At 31.1% G+C, this 22,254-nt stretch overlaps 2 protein-coding genes, 1 long non-coding RNA gene, 2 other non-coding genes and 1 pseudogene across 10 annotated transcripts; 2 read left to right on the top strand and 4 right to left on the bottom strand.

The window, feature by feature from the left end:
- Positions 1 to 1,565: 1,565 nt before the first annotated feature.
- Positions 1,566 to 2,442, top strand: PRB1 (basic pathogenesis-related protein 1). Its single transcript, NM_127021.3, has one exon. It carries the CDS (start codon positions 1,605 to 1,607, stop codon positions 2,088 to 2,090), a length of 486 nt encoding a protein of 161 aa, NP_179064.1. The 5' UTR covers positions 1,566 to 1,604; the 3' UTR covers positions 2,091 to 2,442.
- Positions 2,443 to 3,875: 1,433 nt separating this feature from the next.
- On the top strand, positions 3,876 to 6,013 carry AT2G14570 (annotated as a pseudogene; the record flags this gene model as incomplete). Its single annotated transcript has 4 exons — positions 3,876 to 4,362; positions 4,938 to 5,275; positions 5,351 to 5,462; positions 5,643 to 6,013.
- Positions 6,014 to 7,445: 1,432 nt separating this feature from the next.
- On the bottom strand, positions 7,446 to 8,880 carry AT2G00580. 2 transcript variants are annotated; one of them, NR_143637.1, is made up of 2 exons: positions 8,222 to 8,880; positions 7,446 to 7,879 (listed from the first exon to the last, which is right to left on the bottom strand). It is a non-coding gene; the product is annotated as an uncharacterized misc_RNA (transcript). The 2 variants fall into 2 exon arrangements; NR_143638.1 differs by lacking the exon at positions 7,446 to 7,879 and adding an exon at positions 7,896 to 8,091.
- Positions 8,881 to 11,860: 2,980 nt separating this feature from the next.
- LURP1 (LURP-one-like protein (DUF567)) lies at positions 11,861 to 14,176 on the bottom strand. Of its 4 annotated transcripts, none has more exons than NM_001335426.1 (3): positions 13,422 to 14,176; positions 13,110 to 13,337; positions 11,861 to 12,796 (listed from the first exon to the last, which is right to left on the bottom strand). In NM_001335426.1, the coding sequence occupies exons 1-3, from the start codon at positions 13,821 to 13,823 to the stop codon at positions 12,623 to 12,625; spliced, it is 804 nt and encodes a 267-aa protein (NP_001324391.1). In that variant the 5' UTR covers positions 13,824 to 14,176; the 3' UTR covers positions 11,861 to 12,622. The 4 variants fall into 4 exon arrangements, with proteins under 4 accessions (NP_001324391.1, NP_179062.1, NP_001324390.1 ...); NM_127019.4 differs by having other exon boundaries at positions 11,892 to 12,796; positions 13,422 to 13,821; NM_001335427.1 differs by having other exon boundaries at positions 12,767 to 13,337; positions 13,422 to 14,117.
- A 585-nt stretch (positions 14,177 to 14,761) lies between these two features.
- AT2G00570 lies at positions 14,762 to 15,627 on the bottom strand. Its single transcript, NR_143636.1, has 2 exons — positions 15,570 to 15,627; positions 14,762 to 15,384 (listed from the first exon to the last, which is right to left on the bottom strand). It is a non-coding gene; the product is annotated as an uncharacterized misc_RNA (transcript).
- On the bottom strand, positions 15,096 to 15,345 carry AT2G06185. The gene has a single exon (NR_140129.1). It is a non-coding gene; the product is annotated as an other RNA (long non-coding RNA).
- Positions 15,628 to 22,254: the final 6,627 nt, after the last annotated feature.

Below are 22,254 nucleotides of genomic sequence, written 5' to 3'. Positions count from 1 at the left end.
GGATTTCGTGATGTTGACCACATGTCGTCATATAGTTGGTATATGTGGGCATACAATACATCTAATTTGTGTAATTAGTTGTACATTTTTAAACTTGGTATGTGTGATCATGTATTTCGTCATACTTGGTGTAGCTGACTATCTTTTTTCCTTATTTTTTCCTTCCTTTTTTTTTATAAATCATAAAGAAAGACTTCTTGTTTTATTCCCTCATGGCTCCATGTTACAAACATAAGCAAGACCGTAGGAAAGAAATACATGCATGAAACACTATTTTCATAACATTTCACTTGTAAATATTTTCTTTTAAATAATTGCATGTATCTTTTCTCATAATTATTTGATTTTCTAATGGGGTATTAAATATGTCCACGGACAATATTAATTCATATTTTAGCAGTGAGGCAAAAAGTTTTGTAATACAATGGAGACTGGAAAATGAATAAAGAAAATAAGCTTCCACTTTTCTCAAAAATGCTTTAAAAATCGAATTAATTATGGATTCGCCATTTTTTTTATTGACATTTGTGGATTTTTTCTTCTTTTAAATAGTTTGATTTTGCCTTTTTTCATAATATAAAAATGTAATTTAACGTACATTTTACTCATTATGTTTGAGTTTATTCTCTTTCATTTGTTTTTAGAGTTTAGTATTTGATATAAGTACGTATTTTTCCAAAATAAAATCATAAATACATATATTTTTAAATGTTAAAAATGGCAAATTCGTCAGATTTTCGTAAAAATAGCATTTTGAAAATTTTATTTTTTAATAGATTTGAAAAATTCTTACTTTTGCAGGAAAACAAAAAATAAACTACAACATTAAAGAATGTTGAAGATATGATCGATTTTGTTAAATCAGAGATAAAAACCACAAGTAAGAATTTTTAGGGTGCTTATGATTTGTTTTAACTGTTTTCATTATAATATTAATCTCCAACACCACATAGATAATCACTTTATAATACGATATATGCCCATATCTAAAATTTAGGTTGTAATAAATATTTTGGCAATTTTAGTTCAGACTATTTACAAGATTGAAGAGATAATTATGGTTAGGCATTGGGGCTTATAAGTCATGTTCACAAAATTTATGAACTTCAGTTATTCAATTTGAAAGAAGGGTATCCAGAGTTAGACTGAACAAAATCTTCGCTTAACTAAATTCAAAATTATAAAAATTTGGTTTGGTTGTAGTTAGATATCCCTTGCCGAATTGAACCAAAAATTTCGATAATCTTGGTTTAAATTTGTTTGTTATTTTGTTTAGGCTGTTATATATTTTTGGTACTTTCTTATGTTTCTTTTTAAAAATTGTTTTCATATGAAGATGTGAGAAGAAATTTAGACCTATGGGTTAGGGGGTTCCCGACTAGCTACCGTATTAAATGTTGGGTTTATTTTATCTCCTATCTCCTATCCAAAGGTGAAAGATTAAACCCATAAAAGAGGTTTAAATGTTCAGCAAGACTTTGTTTATTTATTATGGCAAACAAAACGAAAGATAGTTTTCAAATCTCTATATAAACAATGTTTACAAACCCCAAAATCATAACACAAACAAAGCTTGGAAATAGCCATTATTTCAACTAAGAAAAATGAAAGTCACAAGCTACTCTCGAATTCTAATAATCTTGGCAGCACTTGTGGGTGCTCTTGTTGTTCCCTTGAAGGCTCAAGACAGCCAGCAAGACTATGTAAATGCTCACAACCAGGCACGATCGCAGATAGGCGTAGGCCCCATGCAGTGGGACGAAGGACTTGCAGCCTACGCTCGGAACTACGCAAACCAACTAAAAGGAGACTGCAGACTCGTACATTCCCGTGGGCCTTACGGGGAGAACTTGGCAAAGAGTGGCGGTGACTTGTCTGGTGTTGCTGCCGTGAACTTGTGGGTTAACGAGAAGGCTAACTACAACTACGATACAAACACGTGCAACGGAGTTTGCGGTCACTACACTCAGGTCGTTTGGAGAAATTCTGTGAGACTCGGATGTGCTAAAGTGAGATGTAACAATGGTGGAACCATCATCAGTTGCAATTATGATCCTCCGGGGAACTATGCGAACCAGAAGCCTTACTGATGTGTGATCATGTTACACATATGGCATATACACACACATATAAAACACGGACCTGCACAAAGGACGTGAATATATATTTCAATAAGAAGCATCATATGCAGGATGTGTATAAATATTTATTAAAAAATACAAATAAGTTAAAGGCCTCTAAAACCAAAAGAAAACTCTAGGCTTGCTCTAAGAAAAAAATATATTGGCATTTCTTAGAGTTAGAGCACGTAATATTCTTAAAAATCCGTTTCCACATATTTTGGTTCTACATTCCCGATTATTAGAATTCACCTTAGTGGCTGTTGAGAGGACAGACTCTCCCCAGATGTAGTGGCTGCGGTCGTGAATTGGGTTACCAAAGCTTGTTGTTATTCTGTTTGTGAATCATGAAAACGGTCAAAGATGATTCTAAGGTAGAATAGGATTAGAAATCACTAGACAATGCATCCTATATTTTAATGATTATGTCATTGAAAAACTAATTATGGTACTTATTTTAATCTTCAATTAATTAGATCAACAATTTACTCGTTATAAAACATGAACAGAAAAATACTCCATTATGTTACTAGAACGAAGTCTACGTCATTGTAAGCAACTTTGAACTGTCCGTCTTGAATGTTTGGCAATCGATCATGTATGTGACATAGTCCATATTAAAACGTTAACATCTTACACCCATCAATGGTGTAATATATATTTGCAAAAAGAAATCCATTCCTAACCCTAAGAATGTTTCAGTTAAGCCTTTCTATGATCCATCAGTTTGACATCTCGTTCTTGGTCCATCTTCCGCCAAAAAACGAACTTCTTTGTTGTTGACTAAATTCATGATTTGAAGAAGTTTTTAGACAAACTTTTCAAATATACTGATCTATTGACCAGCCGTAATATGAGGATATATACATTACCAAATGATCCAACCGATGACAATGACAAACTTCTACTTACTAATACTGTAGATCCGTCACTTATTGTGATAATTCTTGAAGTAACCCAACGATATATATTCTAGTATGAAAGTTGTGAGCTTACGTTTAAAAAAAAATTAAAAAAAAAAGAAGGTTGTCTCATATTACAAAGGCATCATTTAATTGATGATATTAATGTGGGTTATCAGCATGGACCATTGGGAAAACGATATTTTTCAACCCAAACTAATTACTGGCGGGTTTTTCCAACCCGAACTCAGATCCCAGTCTATTTCAACCTGAACCGAAATTAAATTTAAATTGAAAACCTAATCTTTGTTACAGTAGCCAATTTCAATATAGATTTTAACGGTGTTAATTGATGTTTAAGGGATGCTGAGTCAACGGATTAAAGGTCGACGACGTGGCATTTGGGCATAGTAAAGACGACGTCGTTTAACTCGTATTGAGTTGATTTGACAAAACGACGTCGTTTTAATTTGGGGGAAAATTAAAATTAGGTCTTTCGTGTTCATTGTTTCGAATCAGAGAAAGAGTGAATGTGCGTTGCCGAGAGGAGAAAACGATGAAGATAGTGCAGTAGGAAAACGAGGAAGAGGCTTCATAATCGGAGAATTCTAGATCCTTGAGAAGTTCAAATGAGGTAATGAGTTACTTTTAAAACTATGAATGTCAATTTTGCATGTTTTTGGGTTGAATTTTCAGTTTTAAAGGGTATTGAGTGTGAATATATTCCTTTTATACATTTTCTTTATATGAAATTGTCTAAAACTCTATTTGTTCAAGGGTAGTGTTCGATTTTAGGATAGACACCAAGTGTTCGATGAAATGCCTAAGAGAATTTTCGTTTGTTTTAATGTGGATGTTCGATGTCTTTTTCAGTTTTCCGATAGAGGTAAGATTCACTGTGTACCACAGTGGACATTGGGTGATTAATGAAAACGAAGATGTTGCTTATATGGGTGGTGGGGTGTTAAGTTTTGAGTGTGAACACGAAGAGTTGTTCACAAAATTGAGGAATAAATTGGGTGATGTAATGTATTGGAAGAAGGTGTCGTATACTTATCCTTATGAGGATAGTAAAGATCGGAGGCAATTGTTTGAAAAGGATAATAGTTTCAAGATGATGTGTGATGGGGGTCGATGTGTAAGAGTTTTAAATGTGTTTTTGGAGGAGTCAACAGAGAATGACGATGAGGAGATTGATGGTGAGCCATGTGAGGAAGAACTGAGAGTAGAAAGGAATGTAGCTCCGTGTGCTGAAGAAGATGAGGATGAAGAAGAGTTTGACTACCACAATACTCCTCCTAATTCTGATGATGAAGGTGAAGAGGAGACATTGGTGAGATGTAAGCGAGGAAGTGGTTAATTAAAGATGTACCAAGTGTTTGAAAGCTTAGATGAGTTCCAAGAAGCTTTATTGGACTATTATTTAAAGACTGGATATAACATTAAGTTAACAAGATGGGGGAAAGACAAGAAGTCAGCAGAGTGTGGAGTAGAAGATGCTGAACATCCGTGTGATTGGAGGATACATTGCTCGTACGAAGAGTACCTTGAAAGTGGCACGTGAAGACATTTGAGCATGAACACTCTTGCATATAAGATGGAAATAACAAGATTTTGAAATCAAGAGTGATTGCAAAGTTGTTTTTTGATGATATAAGGACTGATCCTGGCCTCAAGCCGAGGACAATAGAAGAGAATATCTTGAGACCTACAATCTCATTGCCTCAATAGACAAGTGTAGAAAAGGAAAAAAGAAAGCATTGGACATCATTCAAAAAGAGCATGAGGAGCAGTTTTATAGGCTCAAAGACTACCACACGTAGCTGTGACAGTGATTTTATTTTTTTGATGTTGAATGTCCAGTTTGAGTCTTACATATTTCCAGCGATGTGATTAGTCTATTTTTGTTTGATAGGTCGAACCCTGGATCTAGTGGAGTTAAACATAGTTTTAGATGATGAAAGAACAAAACTCTTTCACAAGTTTTATGTTTGTTTTGCAAACCTAAGAACCCAATGGAGCACATGGTGTCGTCCTATATTTGGACTTGATGGATGCTTTCTCAAAAGCACTCTTAAAGGACAGTTATTGGCAGCTGTTGGTAGATATGCAAACAATGGAATGTACCCATTTTGTGCTGTGGTCGATGTAGAGAATGAAGACAACTGGACTTGGTTCATACAGAAGCTGAATGGTGATTGTGTAAATCTGCAAGATGGTCAGGTATATACCGTCATCTCTTATAGACAAAAGGTCAGCGAGTTTACTTTTCTCAAGATTGTAAAACATTTTTGCTATCTTCTCATGATTTCTCTGTTTCATTTTCAGGGTTTGTTGAATGCTATAGAGAGGAAACTACCAAAGGTTGAATATAGGATGTGTGCTAGACATATATATGGGAATCTGAAGAAGCTTTCCCCATGTCAAAACGATATGAAAGGTTTGTTTTGGAGTGTGGTTGAGAGTTATATATTGTAAGAGTATGAAGCTAACCTTGAAAGGGTAAAAGCTTATGATATGCGGCTGTATGATGCAATAATGCAGAGAACTCCATAGAATTGCAGTCTTGCCTTCTGTGCACCCACAACGAGTTGTAAAGATGTGCACAATAACATGTTAGAGTCATTCAACAATGCAATTGATCCTACAAAATATTTGCCGATGGTTGAGATGCTAGAGACTATGAGGAGAAGAACAATGCAGTGTATTGAGATGCGGATGAAGAAAGCGGAGACTTACAAAGGAAGATTCACAAAGAGAGCTGCAGAGTTCATAGCTTTGGAGCAGGAAAAATTGAAGTTCACCAAGTATGTTTCAGGATTAGAGAATGGTAGATGTGAGGTTCTTGATTGTGGCAAATATGTCAGCTTGCACATGGGAATGAAGACTTGTGCTTGTCGGAAATGGGAGATGACTGGGCTATCTTGTCGTCATGCATTATGGATCATTAATAACAAGAGACTAAACCATGAAGATTATACATCTGAATAGTACTCGAATGCAAAGCAGAAACATATTTACAGTAAATCAATAGAACTTGTAAAATGTCTGTGTTTTTGGAGGATCTCTGGAGATGTGATTAAGGCGCCACCTGCTATGGTTGAGGAAATCCAGAACATGAAAGGAAGGAAACCGAAACCAAAGAAAAAAAGGGAAGACATGAATCTCCAATTAAGAAAGTTTCAAGGAGGAGGAGAATTATGCATTGTGGAAGATGTGGAGAAGATGGCCACAATGTAACCAAATGCAATAATATGGTCCTGAAGATGCATAAGTCAAAGAAAAATACTCCAATAGAGGAGTCTCAGTCTCTAGGTCCAACTCAACTAACAAAATAGTAGATCAGGTTTAACTCTTCTCTTTATGCACATTTTTGGTTTTGTAATAATTTTGGTCTATCAAATCTCTGACTTTGACTTGTTTTTTTTTTAAAGAGTTGCTATTTTAGGTGGATTTTGGAGCATGGAGGAGATGTTATGATGCTTTTGTGGGTTTTTAGAGGATGTAGAATCCGGTGATGTTGACGATTTGGTAGGTTTTTGGCAATGGAACTGCTACGGGTATGGACAATATCAGAATCATGAAGACATTTTTTTTTTGGTGGTAAGATGACTTATTAGAACATATAAGAATGCTTGTTATAGATGTTTGGTTTGCTTGTCTACATGATTGAACAAGTTTAAGGTTTTAATGAAAACCAAGTTTAAGGTTACAAATTCAGACATAATTCAAATCCCATTACAATATCTCATACTTTAAGATACAAACACAATTACTACAAACAACATAACTAACTAACTCATAGTTCAAACACAATTACTACAAACAAACACCATTAGCTTAAGACAATTACTACAATCAAACACCATTAGCTTATCTCTAAACGTGATTCCATTACAAACACCATCAGAACACAAATATGTAAACCACAATCATCACTAAGACACACCTGATCATATTCTTTAAGCTTTGAAGCTCCATTTTGCGAAGATTTCTTTCTTCACTACAGCTTCACAAACTTGAGTTTCCATTTGAAGATTTTCAATTTCTGATTCACAAGCATTGAAACCCTTTTGTAATGTGATTGAATCTTCTTCCACATTACTCATTTTCAACTTCAAATCCTCAATCATACACTCATCAGTCCATTTAAATGTGCGATACCATCGATCATGTAACAAACCCAAACTCAAAACCCAATAATTCAAACTAGATTAAATCTGAAAATTGAAAGTATACCTCATTGGATCCGTTAGGACAAGAGTGAAATAACCTTCCAGGGGTTTTAGCAGTCCTCGACGTACCCATCTTTACAGCCTTATCGCATCTGCAGCTCGTTGGGAACCCTCTTCTTCTATCACCCATTCCAAAATCGTTTCCACTCTAACTCTCTCTCGGTATTCTATCTCACGAAGAACCCTAAGTTTTAATTTCCCCAAAATGTTCAACGACGTCGTTTTCTCTCTAGCAGACAACCAAAACTGTGTTAAACAATGTCGTTTTGTACAGCTCTGATGCCATAGTGTTGCTGACTCAGCACGGTTTAACGGTTTCATAACGTTGTCACAGGTCATGTTGAAATCGGCTAACGATTATGTAGTTGAGGTTTGGAATTTGAAATAGTTTGTAGTTTTGGTTGAAATAGACTAGGGATCTGAGTTCGGGTTGGAAAAACCCGCCAGCAAATAGTTTGGGTTGAAAAAAGCCGTTTTCCCGTATCAGTCAATATACTCTCTACCTAGAGACACTTCATGTACAATATCAGTAAATCACCATCCGTAACTGTAGTGATTTGATGCTTCCTCTTGTGAAGCTTTGACAAATTCCGTTTTGATGAAGATGTTGCCAGCTGCAAGACTAATGTAAACGAAGACTGCATTTAAAATGTAATATACAAAGAATTCAAGTCTTTTCTACAATATATTTGGTAAGATATCAAGTGGCTCAATTTCTACACAAATAAATAATGCAACAAAACTACACAGTGAAGCCCCAAACAAGAGACAATCTGCATATTCTATTCTATTTTCTCCGCGCGGCTTACCTATATGCTTTCTAGTAGAATTCTCCTACAAGCATAGAATTTAAATTCACACATCAAAAGTAATAAGAGACCCTAGCAACAACTCCAAAGAAATTTTGCAGCAAGACAAAACAAAGTTAACAATGACAGAGTATAGAAAGGTAAACAAAACTCACATCTATCTCCTCCTGACCCAAGAGAACCACCCTCTTGTTTCTTTTCTGGAAGCATTTTCTTCTAAGAGAAGCATCCTAGTAAACCGGAATTCTATCGAAAGTCAAGATAGTTATTGCAAACAAACATCCAACTGCTGCAGTACTTGTAAGTTAAGAAAAGGAGACTGCAGCAGATGGGTTCGTTCAAATTCACCTTTTTCCCCCAAAGTTTTAAGTGGTCATCTATCAACTGCAAAAATGATTTTAGCCACAAAGATGATGAACGACAACGGATATATACGGATGAAATGGAGATGATGACATGATGTTGATGTGAATAATGTGCATGAACTAATTGATGAGTTTCTCAATGACATCTATATTGTCTGGAAAAAAATTAAGTCGTGAGAAAAAGTTATGATATGTAAACTTGAGTAAAAGTGAATGCCAAAATAAATATGAAATTAAATAACATTAGCATCATGTGAAATTATTACAAGCTCCATATTTGAAGCTATGTAATAATCATTGAAATAGCTTCTCAACATCTGAATGAATCTTTGTTCCCCCATGTAAATCTATGAAGAAGGTGGGTTTTGAAGCTCTATGGGAAAAAAGTTGATCATGGCAAACTGAACATTTGTACTTGTGTAATTAGAATTCTGAAAACAAATGATAACTGATAGAATGAATTAAAATAAATAAACTTATAGCATAAGTTCATTAGAAGAGTTAGAATACCTGAATCAATGGTCATAAGCTCTTTTTGAATCAGTTCCAAATCCATCACAAGTTATCATTAAACATTTAAGCTAACATTTTCAAAGCATCTTCAAATTGATCCACAACAAATCACATTAAAAAAGACTAAATAGTCTAATTCAGGTTTTGCATATACATAACTACCATGTATATGGATTAAATCCTTGAACTAAAAAAGAAAATTGAAAATAATCTTATAGGGCCTCTAGAGTTTGAATATAAGATAAAAAAAATATAAAAGATTTTCTCTTATTAACTTTAGAAAATAACTCAAAACTAAAGCTCCCTAATTTATCTCTCTCAAAACTCTTAAAGGTATACCACACTATGGCAACTCTTTATATAGAGATTCATAAGACTAATACTAATCACATTAGGAATATGTTTAGATAACTCCTAAACATATAACCTTTAGATAATTCGTAAAGATTCACACATTATCTGTCTTTTAATTAATAACTTATAACTCAAGTTATTTTCAAGCTTAAACCAACATGCCCAATGTCATGTGATTTAGAGATATTTAATAACATGAATTTTAAAATATTATTCTAATTACCAACCTCATTCCCTCCATGATATTATTTTGAACGTAAACAGCACATATTCGAAAATATGAGCTAGACCTTGCATATTAATTTGGAGGATCAGCAAAGCTACCACATCTAACAGAAATTTCGTGACATCGATGTGAAATATATTTTTTATTGGTATTAGGAAAGTTAACAATTGTATATATTTTCTTATTGTTATAAAGGTAAATTTACTCGTATCATAAATGTAAAAAAACTTGTTAGACAAATTATATTTTTTATATAAATAAGCATATTGGACTGATTAATAAAACTGAGAGAAATTATTCTACTACTTAGTGTTTCCTCCAAACTTGACAAGATTAGTAGTATGATTCATTGTTTTTTGAGGCTTTGATATCCAATATACTATTGTAATTAATTGTTGTGAAATTGAAGTAGTATATTTGTGTTAGTTTAACTAGAATGGTGTGAAGCATTGTCAAAGAAAAATCTTATTTTTTTATATTTTTAATCTGTATAGTTTTATTTTTTTGTGATCTAACCATCGTTAAGATATAAAATTAAGGGCAATTGACAGAAATACCACCAAAAAATAATTTTTTAATTGCTTTCATTCTTGGTCCCCCTTTTTGCCTTAATTCTTGGTCCCAAATCAACTAAAGGACCAAGAAAATAACTTATAATCTTCTCAAACAGACTCTCGCCTAACCCATTGAAATCGATTCGTCACCTTCTTTATAGATCTGTTCAGGTAAGGTGAGGATTTCACTCTCTGAATCCATCTGCGAAACATGTACAAAATAAATCAAATTAGAACTGAAATTTAGATCTAAACTATTATCAGATCCACTATGAAATCGAGAATCATATTACCGTAGATTCCTTTGCCGGATCTGGTGATTTCTTCGTCGGATCTTCGTCGGATTTGGCGATCTCCAAATTGCATGAAACTTTTTTTGTCAGATCTTTGTCGGATCTGGCGATTGTTCGTCGTCGTCATCGGATCTGGCGATAGATCTGAAATACAATTCGTCGTCGGAGATAAAGTTCAGCGAAGAGGAACAGTTTGTCGAACAGAAGAGAAATGAAGTGAAATCCTAATCTTTCATTAAGGACAAGATTGTCATTTTCCGCACTAGAAGGAGCAGTTTAAAAAATGGTCATGAAGAAAGGGTAATGTTGCAAAAGGTGATTAGAAAAATGGTACTTTTGCAAATCTTCCTTGTTATTAATAGGGCCAATGTTTTAATAGGGACTAAAGATCTTAAGGTTAATCCTTAAAATGTTTTTAATAACAGGGATTTTTAAGTAGATTTTCAAATCACTAGTTCAATAACATTATATTTCATTAGACTTTTAAAAATCTATAATTGAACAACATAGGATTCGTTATTTGAATACAAATCACTTAAAATGTTTGACTGAATACACTCCCTTTAGTTTTGATTTCAGAATTTCAAGCTTTTTCAAATTCGTTGCCCACAATCAAAGTAAGAATGCTAGGTAAATAAAGGAAGAAGAGAATTTGGTCAAAAAAATCTTATTAAAATAAAAGTTTAATTTTTATTATAAATAATTTCATTTGAATTTCATCACAAGTTATTTTTAGAGTAAAATTAGTTGTGATGGAAATTATGTAAGTTTATGGTGGTCTCTAAAAATCAATATATAAAATCAAGATCAATGTTGGTTTATTCATTAGAATTACAACAATTTACGATACCCTCAAGATAACAAATGTGAAACATCATTTGCGAGGAAGAATTTGTTTTGAACTGTAGCATAATTTAGAAAGACTTGTTAACTAAAAAGACTTTGAGACCATTATTGCATGGTAATATGTATACTGTTTCTTGCAGCGGTTAGGAAATAATCAAAGTCTTCAGAAATATAAGATTTCATTAATCAAAACTTTTTTCACGTTTGTTAACTTATAGAAGGCTAAGACGACGTGCATCCTATATAATCGACATCCAAATAATTCTTGCTTCTTAAATTCGTTTTTGGTATTTGGATGTAAATTTGTTTACTTATTAGTTTGCAAAATATAAAGTCAATTATGAGAAAGGGACATATTTTAATAGCATTTGTAACTTTTGCAATTTTGCCTAAAATATTTTAAATTTGCCATTTTTAATATCTAAAAATATAATTTTATACATTAATTTTTGGTTCTTTTTAGGTTATACTATTTCTTATTAAGTATGTATTTTATGAAATTATTTTCCCAAATATTTAGGTTTTTAAGTGGCAAAAATGTCTCAAATCTCCAATATTTGATGGAAAATGGTAAATCAAAAAACTAATTAGCCAAAAATAGAATATTCTGTAATAATTTCAAAATAAATATTAATATATATAATTTTTTTTGGACAATGGTTTGTTTTTATTCCACTAACGTAGAAGTCAAATACAGAGATAGAGGGAAAAATTATCAAAGTTTAAAGCACAACAATAACGAGCATACTCAAAGTTACAATAAAGAAAAATAAAAAGATAGATAGGGCTAATCGATAAAGGGTTCTTGAGAGGTTTGAGCCAAAAGCAAAGAAACTTTATGGTATTTGTGAGATCAAAGTTTATCGACGATTCTTCCAAGAACGATTCAAAGGAAGAACAAATTGCCACTGTCAAGAGAAGAAATGGCGTTGATGAAGGGGTCAAAGACATGATTCTCGCTGGCATGAGGAGAGCTACATGAAGTAGAGCTTTGACAAAGGTTCGGGTAATGGTGATGGTGCTTTAGTGCTTGGATTTATTTGTTCGAATTGTTGCGGAATGGAAGTTGAGCTTAGGTAAAACATAGCAACAAGAAGTGGTAGTGGAGGTGTATGACTTGAAGACGTTAAGCGAGCTTGATGACAGGTGGTCCTTAGAAGATATGCTAAGGGCATGTGTTTGTATTTAGCAAAAATAAACATATCTATACTATATTATACCCATCGATATATATTATTATGAACAGAGAGTTTGCCAATGTTTTATTAATTGTTAAAACTTGAAATAAAATTGGTATGGTTTGAATGCAGATGTACGAAAAGCAAACGATGCTAGTGCATTACACCAAATTGTATTGACAACCTAAATTACTACAACGATATGATAGTGCTTTAAAAATTGATACCTAAAAACCTATTATCATTTGTGTTGTCATTTTCGTAATAAAACCAGCTTTTTCTATTTCTACAAGGATGACAATGAGAGATGCAATGAAGGCATAATCAACGTTCTTATCAACAGTGACGGAGAAATGGTCCTTTCCGAAGAAAAAGCCTCGCATCGTTTGCTTTCCGCACATCTGCCATTCAAACCATACCACTTTTATTTTTCAAGTTTTAACAATTAATAACACATTGGCAAACTCCCAGTTCATAATAATATATATCGATGTGTATAATATATACACATGTTTATTCCAGATGTATCAAAAAATTTTTATCTTCTTTAATTTTTAAATATTTAATATACTGTAAAACTTGTAGTAAAATAATGTATCACTAAATGCATTTTAAAAAAAAACTTTATTCGATATTTAGAAAATATATGATATAAACATTTACATGTAAAATACTGTCTTCTAAAACAAAAATAAGGAAAGAGAGTTTGTTTACGTGGGCAATAATGGTGTCAGAATCGCCGGCGTAGACAACACAAGAGTCGTCGAGCCAGGCCCCTTTGACTTTGAAATCACATATCTTCTCCTCTACGTTGTTAGCCAAAAACACCTCAAGTTTAGGGGCTAGCTGAATCATCGACGATCTTTTCACCGTGTATAGTAGAGCACCCTCCTCCGTACTCCCTCCTCTAAACACTTGCCACCTGTCATGCATGGTCATCATCTGCAATCACCAAATCTTAATATTAACAAATCTAGCTCTATTAGTAATTGTATATATCAAGTTATGTGCTCTGTTTTTAATTACCTTCCCTCTCAAAGTTAAGACCTTAGCTCCAGAACAATCCAGCAAGATCCTCTTGCCGTGAAGACTAAACAAAGGATCCTTCACCTTGAACAATAACTTACCGTCCGCACTCGTTATCACGAAGTTACCGTCCGTTATCTTCATCACCTTACGGACGATCGCCAAACCTACAGGGTTTGGTGAGCAGTACTTCGAACCCACTATCACACAGGGCTGCTGCATACTTTGTTTTCCCCTCCAAAAATGGATACACTCTCTCTCTTTTGTTTTGCTTTGAAATGTTTTTTCTTTGGTGTGGTTCTTAGTATTTATAAAATAAACATCTGGCTCCAATATGTTGACTTTTAAAAGAGAAAAGCCTACGAGGATAAATTTCTTAGAGCATCTCCAGTGGTTGGTCATCTCTGGCCATATGAATGTGTGTCTGATAGTATAGTATCTAATGTTACTGTTTTGACCTACGTCATAGACGTGGCGTCATATATAAAGCAGGTGGGAGAGATAGTAGATACATGCATTAAACATAAAAAGACTATATGTTCTTCATGACTTACTTGTTAATTTTTTAAAAATAGTTGATTAAATTTGATCTGAATTCTGTAACATTTACAACAGCATACCGTCTAATTTATTTTGTATTATTACATTAGGTTAAAAAGTTTAAATAAATTATAGGATATTTGATGAACAAAAAAACTAAAAAATATTCCAAAGTATGAAAAATAAGATTTTAGAAATAGAAAAACTAACAAAAGAAACAATTGAATAAAAACAAAAAAGTTTCATTTCTTGTTTTTCACTTCATTTAAATTAATTACGTATAAAAATAACATCAAAAGTACTTCAACAATGACAAAATCTTAACACCAATAAGAAACAATTCCAGGGAATACTTTGAAAATATTGATGTATGGACAAAATTGGCAAATAATCATAGTTCCATTTCGTCCAATCGAATATGCAGTATAGATAAGATTTGAGAGAGCCTAAGGCAGCCATATTCAAATAGCAGACGTTGTATAATTCCATATTGACGAGATCATAGTCGTGCAAGAAATCATGAACGTAAAAACCTTATTGGGATTTCCCTAATGCAGCTTTGGCTTGCTAATACGGTAATACCTAATCTCTGACATGCAAAATATATCCTTGTTCTTTATTCTTTTTTGGCAAGGTTTATCCCCTTCGCTGGTTAAGCAATTTTTTGGTAACTTACAAATTCCTTCATTCATTAATGATAATTTACATGACTTAAAAAACGAGTGTTTTATATATATAGTACTTGTATTTTTCTGCATACTCAAATAGAAACAAAATTTACATTTATAGGCAAGAACGAGCAGTAGCGGACCCATAAATAAATTTTACCGGGGTCAAAAAAAATTTATAAACAGTATTTTATAACTAACTTTCTTATAATATTTATACAAACTCACAAAAATAAAATCAATTTCATAAGGAAATAAAAATAGTATATTAATTGCTGTTATTTTGGAAAAAGTAAAGAAATATATAAGACAAAAAAAACATTTATTTAAAACTAAATTGAGGAGAAAAGAGTAAAAGTGTCATTATAGAGATTTGAACTCATGTTTTGGGGGTGTCAACACCTTGGAATTTACCAATTGTTCTGCTAATTCTAAACAAAATTCTATGCAAAAAATAAAATTTGACTATTCAACTTGGGTCAAGTGACCCCCTTCTTCTTTACTAGGTCCGCCCTTGAGAACGAAGTCTTTTTGCCCACACAAGCTTGGTCTAGTGGTAGTGATCAGACTAAAAAAAGTTGTAATGAGCTATCCAAAGTTTGATCTACCCTAAAAACTACTCCACAAATGTGTGAGTGTTAGAGGTTTTCACATGGCTTCCCCTCGTCCTGGGATTAGTCAGTTCTCATGGTCCATTGACCCAAGAACCAGCTAGAAAAAGAAATCTTCGTGCTCTGGTTCAGAGATCATAAAATCTGTTGAACCAAATCATCCGAATTATAAAAAATAAAAAATTGAAAAAAAAGAACGAGTTTAAAGTTTTAAACAATATATAGGATGTTGAATATAGATGATGTATATGGTTTTCCAAATTTGAAACAAATGAGCTCTTAGACTTTTATAATGATGTGTCATATTTTCGTAATTTAATTTAACCAACCTCATTCAATAAGCAGCTGTTTTGATTATTCCATAATCCTTGCATGAAGCCAGTAAAGATAACCATGGAATTATATATAAGTCTTAAGAATTGTTTTAGTAAACAAGTCAAGATAGCTTTGTTTTATTATATTGCATCATGGATAATGGTCAGGTCATCTCTGGCCATAGATATGAATGTGTGTCTGATAGTATCCGATGTTACTGGTTCGGCCTACGTTTTAAACATGACGTCATATGTAAAGCAAGTGGGAGAGATACATGCAAAATCATTAAAAGACTATATAACATTCTTCATGACTATATATTTTTTAATAATTGACTGTGTAATCTTGATTTTGTAAAAATTTCCAAAAAATAGCATCTAATTATTTTAGTATAATTACATCTAAGTAATTTTTTAAAACTAATAAATATGTCATATTTGCCTAATTTAACCTATATCAATAAGGAAGCAGCTTTGATTATTCCATAACACCTCCAAGTAGCAAGAAAGATAAACATGAAATTATTGGTTGGTCCCAAAGACTTTTTTAGTTAACAAGTCAAGATATCTTTGTTTTCTTCCTTCATGGATTTACCGTAGATTATTAAAGAAGGCTGTTGCTATCATTTTTTTTGTTCCACTCTTCATGTTGCTATCTTGTAGATAAATATGTCTGATATTTTTTCATGTTACAAGTTTTCTTACAAACGTGACGGCATATATATGTTCACAAATCAAACATAAACAAGACGGTAGAAAATACATACACGCATGAAACACTATTTTCATTACATTTTAAACTCTCTCTTTTTCCTTCCTAAAATCGCCTGTATAACACATAATGGAGAGTGTAAAATGAGTAACACATAATGGAGAGTGTAAAATGAGTAAAGAAAGTAAGCCCCCACTTTTAAGAACCTATTTAATATTTAATTAAAGTTTTGAGTGCTAGGTGTAGAAATTTTCAAATGAAATACTATTTGGGTTTTCAAAAAGTTGTTTGCAAGTCACTAATATGTTTAGAATTCTATGTCATATTCAAATATTTAAGGCTCAACGCTAAAGTCTACTCCCTATTATCTTATTCTGCAAATGTATAACAAATCACACCATTTGTTATTAAATCTTCTTCCTGTACCATTTATTTGGTTTGAAACCTTGACTTGCCTTACTTATTAGTAAAGGAATTTTATTTTTTTTATATGCAAAGGAATGAATATTTGACTAAGTGTTGTTGGAAAGAATTTTGAGCGTTAGGGATCAATTTCGCGGCATGGGCTATTGAGCCGGATTGAGAGAATGGAAAATCTCGATCTTTTGCGGTTTTGGCTGTTTGGGATCACTTTAATGATGGTCGATAATCGTTGTTTTTGGATAAATGAATGTGCGTCTGGTAGTATCCGATGTTACTGTTTTGGCCTACGTCATAGACGTGGCGTCATATATAAAGCAAGTGGGAGAGATATGTGCATGAAACGTAAAAATACTATATATTCTTCATCACTCGTTAATTTTTTAAAAATAATTGATTAAATGTCATCTTAATTCTGTAACATTTACAAAAGCGTACCGTCTAATTTATTTTGTATAACTACATTAGGTTAAAAAAAATTAAATAAAATAAATTATAGGATATTTGACAAACAAAAAAAACTAAAAAATATTCCAAAGTTTGAAATATAAGATTTTAGAAATATAAAAACTAACAAAAGGAACAATTGAATCAAAAACAAAAAGTTTTATTTCTTGTTTTTCACTTCACTTAAATTTAATTACGTATAAAACTAACATCAAAAGTACTTCAACAATGACAAAATCACAACACCAATAAGAAGCAATTGCAGGGAATACTTTGAATATTGATGTATGGACAAAATTGGCAAATAATCATAGTTCCATTTTTTCTTTTCTTCGTCAATCATAGTTCAATTCGTCCAATCGAATATGCAGTAGAGATAAGATTTGAGAGAGTCTAAGGCAACCATATTCAAAGATCAGGCGTTGTATAATTCCATATTAACGAGATCATAGTTGGGATTTCTCTAATTCAGCTTTGGCTTGCTAATTCCTAATCTCTAACATGCAAAACATATCCTTGTTCTTTATTCTTTTTTGGCAAGGTTTAATTTATCCTCTTGGCTGGTAAAGCAATTTTTTCTAACTTACAAATTCATTCATTCCTTAATGATAATTTACATGACTAAAAATAATAATTTGTTAAGCCATTTTGATATATATATATAGTACTTGTATTTTTCTGCATACTCAACTATAACCAAAATTTACATTTATATGCAAGAACGAGTTTTTTTGCCCACACGGGAGTGGTCTAGTGGTAGTGATCAGACTAAGGGAGATTATAATGAGCTACCCATGTTTGATCCACCCTAAAAACTACTTCACAAATGTGTGAGTGTCAAAAGCTTTTACATGACTCCCCATGATCCCAGGATTAGTCATATTTTATGGGTCGTTATTCGATAACCAACTAGGGAGAAAAGTCCCTGTAACTTGCTTCGGAGGTCATGGTGTCCGTTGAACCGGATCGGATCTCCGGAGTTACGAAAAAGAAATGAAAAAAAAGAACGAGTTTAAAGTTTCAAACAAAGATCTTCGGATGTAACTTGCTTCGGATCTTCGGATGTTGAATATAGATGTTGTATATGGTTTTCCAAATTTAGAAACGAAGGAGCTCTTAGACTTTTATAATGATATGTCATATTTGCGTAATTTAATTTAACCAACCTCGTTCAATAAGCAGTTTTGATTATTCCATAATCATTGCATGAATCCAGTAAAGATAATGATGGAATTATAAGTCTTAAGAATTGTTCTAGTTAACAAGTCAAGATGACTTTGTTTTATTATATTGCATCATGGATAATGGTCATCTCTGGCCATAGGTATGAATGTGTGTCTGATAGTATCCGATGTTACTGGTTCTGCCTACGTATTAAACATGACGTCATATGTAAAGCAAGTGGGAGAGATACATGCAAGAATAATTAAAAGACTATATATATTCTTCATGACTATATTTTTTTAATAATTGCCTGTGTAGTCTTAATTTTGTAAACATTTCCAAAAAATAGCATCTAATTATTTTAGTATAATAACTTCTAATTAGTTTTTAAAACTAATAAATATGTCATATTTGTCTAATTTAACCAATATCAATAAGAAGCAGCTTTGATATTCCATAACACCTCCAAGAAGCAAGTAACGATAACCATGGAAATATTGGTTGGTCCCAAAGACTTTTTTAGTTAACAAGTTAAGATATCTTTGTTTTCTTCCTTCATGGATTTACCGTAAATTATTAAAGAAGGCTTCATGTTGCTATCTTTTTTTCCCACTCTTCATGTTGCTATCTTGTAGATAAATATGTCTGATATTTTTCCATGTTACTAGTTTTCTTACAAACGTGACGGCATAAACATATACAAGACGGTAGGAAATACATACATGCATGAAACACTATTTCATTACATTTTAAACTCTCTTTTTTTCTTCTTATAATCGAATGTATCTCTTGTCACAAAAACACAAATAATACGATAGATTTAATTATGTGGTTTCCTAATGGGGTTTTGAATATGTCCAGAGGCAATATTAATAGTTATACATATTTTAGTAGTGAAGGTAGAAAGTTTTATAACACAGAATGGAGATTGTAAGTGTAAAATGAGTAAAGAAAGTACGCCGGTAAGCCCCCACTTTTAACAATCTATTAGGATATGATCCGCGGTATACTGCAGGTTAAATATTTTATTTATTTTTCTTTATCATAAAATAGAATTTGTTGGTTGTTGTTGTTTGTGATGATTAATAATTATCGATAAGGTTGTGTATGCTTTTTATTGAGTCATAATTATGATATTAGTAAGTCTAATATGTGTTATTTTATCTTCTAAGATTTGACTTGTGATAGACCATACCACGGGATAATATTTTATTTTTTATTCATAATTTGTTTTAAAAAAAAATTATATAGTTTAAACTTTTGGTATTTTCAAATTTAACCCGTGGAACATATGTAATTTAGTAACTTTGTATTAAAATTACATATTTAAATGTATCAAAGAAGAATAACATTTAGAGGTGTCAAAGAAGATTAACACTTATACTATAATGTTGATTTTATGTATTTTTTGTAACTAAAAATTTAAAATTGAAATTGTATTTGTTATGTTATTATTGTTTGTTTTGTTTAGTATTGTATAGTTGTAATTTGATAGTTAATTCTAGGAGTACATCCGTGGTATCCAAATTTGTTCCATCTAAACTCATAGCACCATATAAACTCGTCTCATCCAAACCCGTCCTACCATGTAAACTCGTCTCCTCTAAACCCATCCCGCTATATAAATCTGTCCCGTGATAACTAAAAATCAAATTGTTTTTATTTAATATACTTCGAGTCAATTTACAATTTCAATCTAATAACAATTTTAATCTAATAAGAATCAATATCGGATCGTTTTGAAGATTTTATATCAAATTCTTTGAACAAAAAATAACACAATTTCTTGTTAAATATTTTGTATCTTTTAAATTAATATATTTCCTATTTGTATTTTTTATATTCAATATATTTGGTTTTGATATATTTTAGAAAACCTGTTCAAATAATTATTAAAATTTGAATCCCGAAGATATTTATATGATTTTTTATAATTTAAAGCTAAATATATATTGTTTAGATTTGTTGTTGAGATTTTTTAGTGTCTATTTTTTGTTGCCTTTATTTGTTTGCAAGGTCTATCATAATAAAGGTGAAGTTGCAAAAAGATCTGTAAAGTATAATATCGTTTACATATTGATTATAGAATTTGTAGATTATTTTTAAAAACATTTTGTAAATTATATGTTTAATTGTAATAGTTTAAAAATTTCAGAAAACAATATTCATATCGATATTAAATTTATTTTGAAGTTTCAAATTTTATAAATATTTGAAATTTATAAGAAAATGACAAAATTATGTTTAATTTCATGGGACGGGGTTATATTGTGGGACGAGTTTGGGTGGATAATAACATGGGATGGTATATTACGGAAAAAAACTTAAAATGAAAAATCATAATATCTATATATACATTTTTGCAGCCATTTTATGAAATAAATCCTATAGTTGAGACTTATTTACAATGGCTGCCACTGAATTTTAATGTTTGTTTTTGATAATTAAAAAAAAAATCTTCGAATTAAATATTTGATATTTAACAATCTTCCCAAAATCTCTCCATATTAACTACACGATTATTTACTAAAAGAATACTTCCAAAATATTTAATATCATTTAATTACTACAAAATTATCATTTTTGATATTGCTTTTCTCCATAACTATAACAATTCGATTATAATCATCAAAGCGCAGAGATATAATCTGATAGCATTTAATTACTACAAAATTACAAAATATTTAGACAATGATTCATAAACATATCATAAATAAGATCAACATTAATAAAATAAATGGGTTTTTTTTTACAGGACGGGTTTGGCAGGACGTTACTTAATAACATTTATAAACTATAAAATAAAATTATTTTATAGATAGATACAATTTATAAACTTTTATATATACTAACTTTAAAAAATAAATTATTCCCGCGGTATACCGCGGGTTAAAATCTAGTAATTATACAATCTTAAACACTAAACAAAATTAACAATATTAACAAAACAAATACACTTAAAACTTCAATTTTTTTAAAACACATCTCAATTCTTTATAATAAGTTTAAACATTAAAAATATTTTAACTTTATACGACGGGTGAAATTTTTGATTGTTATATCTAGAATTTCTCCCGTAGTATATCGTCCCGTATTAATATATTTTATATATATTTATAATGTTTAAATTTTTTATAAAATTCAATTTATAATTTTCAAAACTTCATAAGTTTTAAAATTATAAATATTAAAAAAAAAATTTAAAGCTAAACTTTATAAAAAGTTTGCAAAATTATAATATTTAACTTTTGATAAAAAGTTTAAATATTTATAATTTTTGAAACTTTGTAAAGTTTCTATTCTTTAAAATAAAGAACCCGAGTAAACCGGATAACTATTTTAATTTTGGACGCCTGATAAATCAAGGTTCCTGCTTCTTCGTAACTGAAATCATTTTGGTCCTTTTTATAGTATGGCTCTGAACCAATGTCTAATTTTTTTAAGCAATGTGGAACATTATACACATATTATTTCTTCATCGATTGAATAATATATGTTCGTTTTAAAAAATTTGAATTACATCATATACTGAAAAAAATATAATATTTTATTAACTATTTATATTTTATATAAATTCAAAATAAATTAAATATAAGATCATATAAATTTCAAAGAAGAATCATATATTTATTTTTAAATTAGGTAAAAATGTTTTAAGAAATTAGTTAAGGTAAATAACAAATATGGTTAGTTTAGAGATATTATATATATTAAATTTGGTAATTAAATTAATTTCGGTTTTAATTATTTTTTTGGTAGAAAATGGTAATAAAAACCAATTATGAAAGATCCTATTGAAGATTTTCGGGTCAAAATCAAATAAAAAATCTGACCCAATTGGGTTTCTTAAAATGTACTTCAAAAATGTTAAGTAGATTTAATATTTAATTAAATTTTTGAATGTTATTTGTAGAACTTATCAAATTAGATGCTTTTTTGGAAGAAATTCTTTTTTGT

This window comes from Arabidopsis thaliana, chromosome 2, assembly GCF_000001735.4.
Source record: "Arabidopsis thaliana chromosome 2, partial sequence".
Taxonomy (NCBI): Eukaryota; Viridiplantae; Streptophyta; class Magnoliopsida; order Brassicales; family Brassicaceae; genus Arabidopsis; species Arabidopsis thaliana.
The sequence above is the reverse complement of the archived record's forward strand: the minus strand, read 5'-3'. Positions and strand labels throughout refer to the sequence as shown.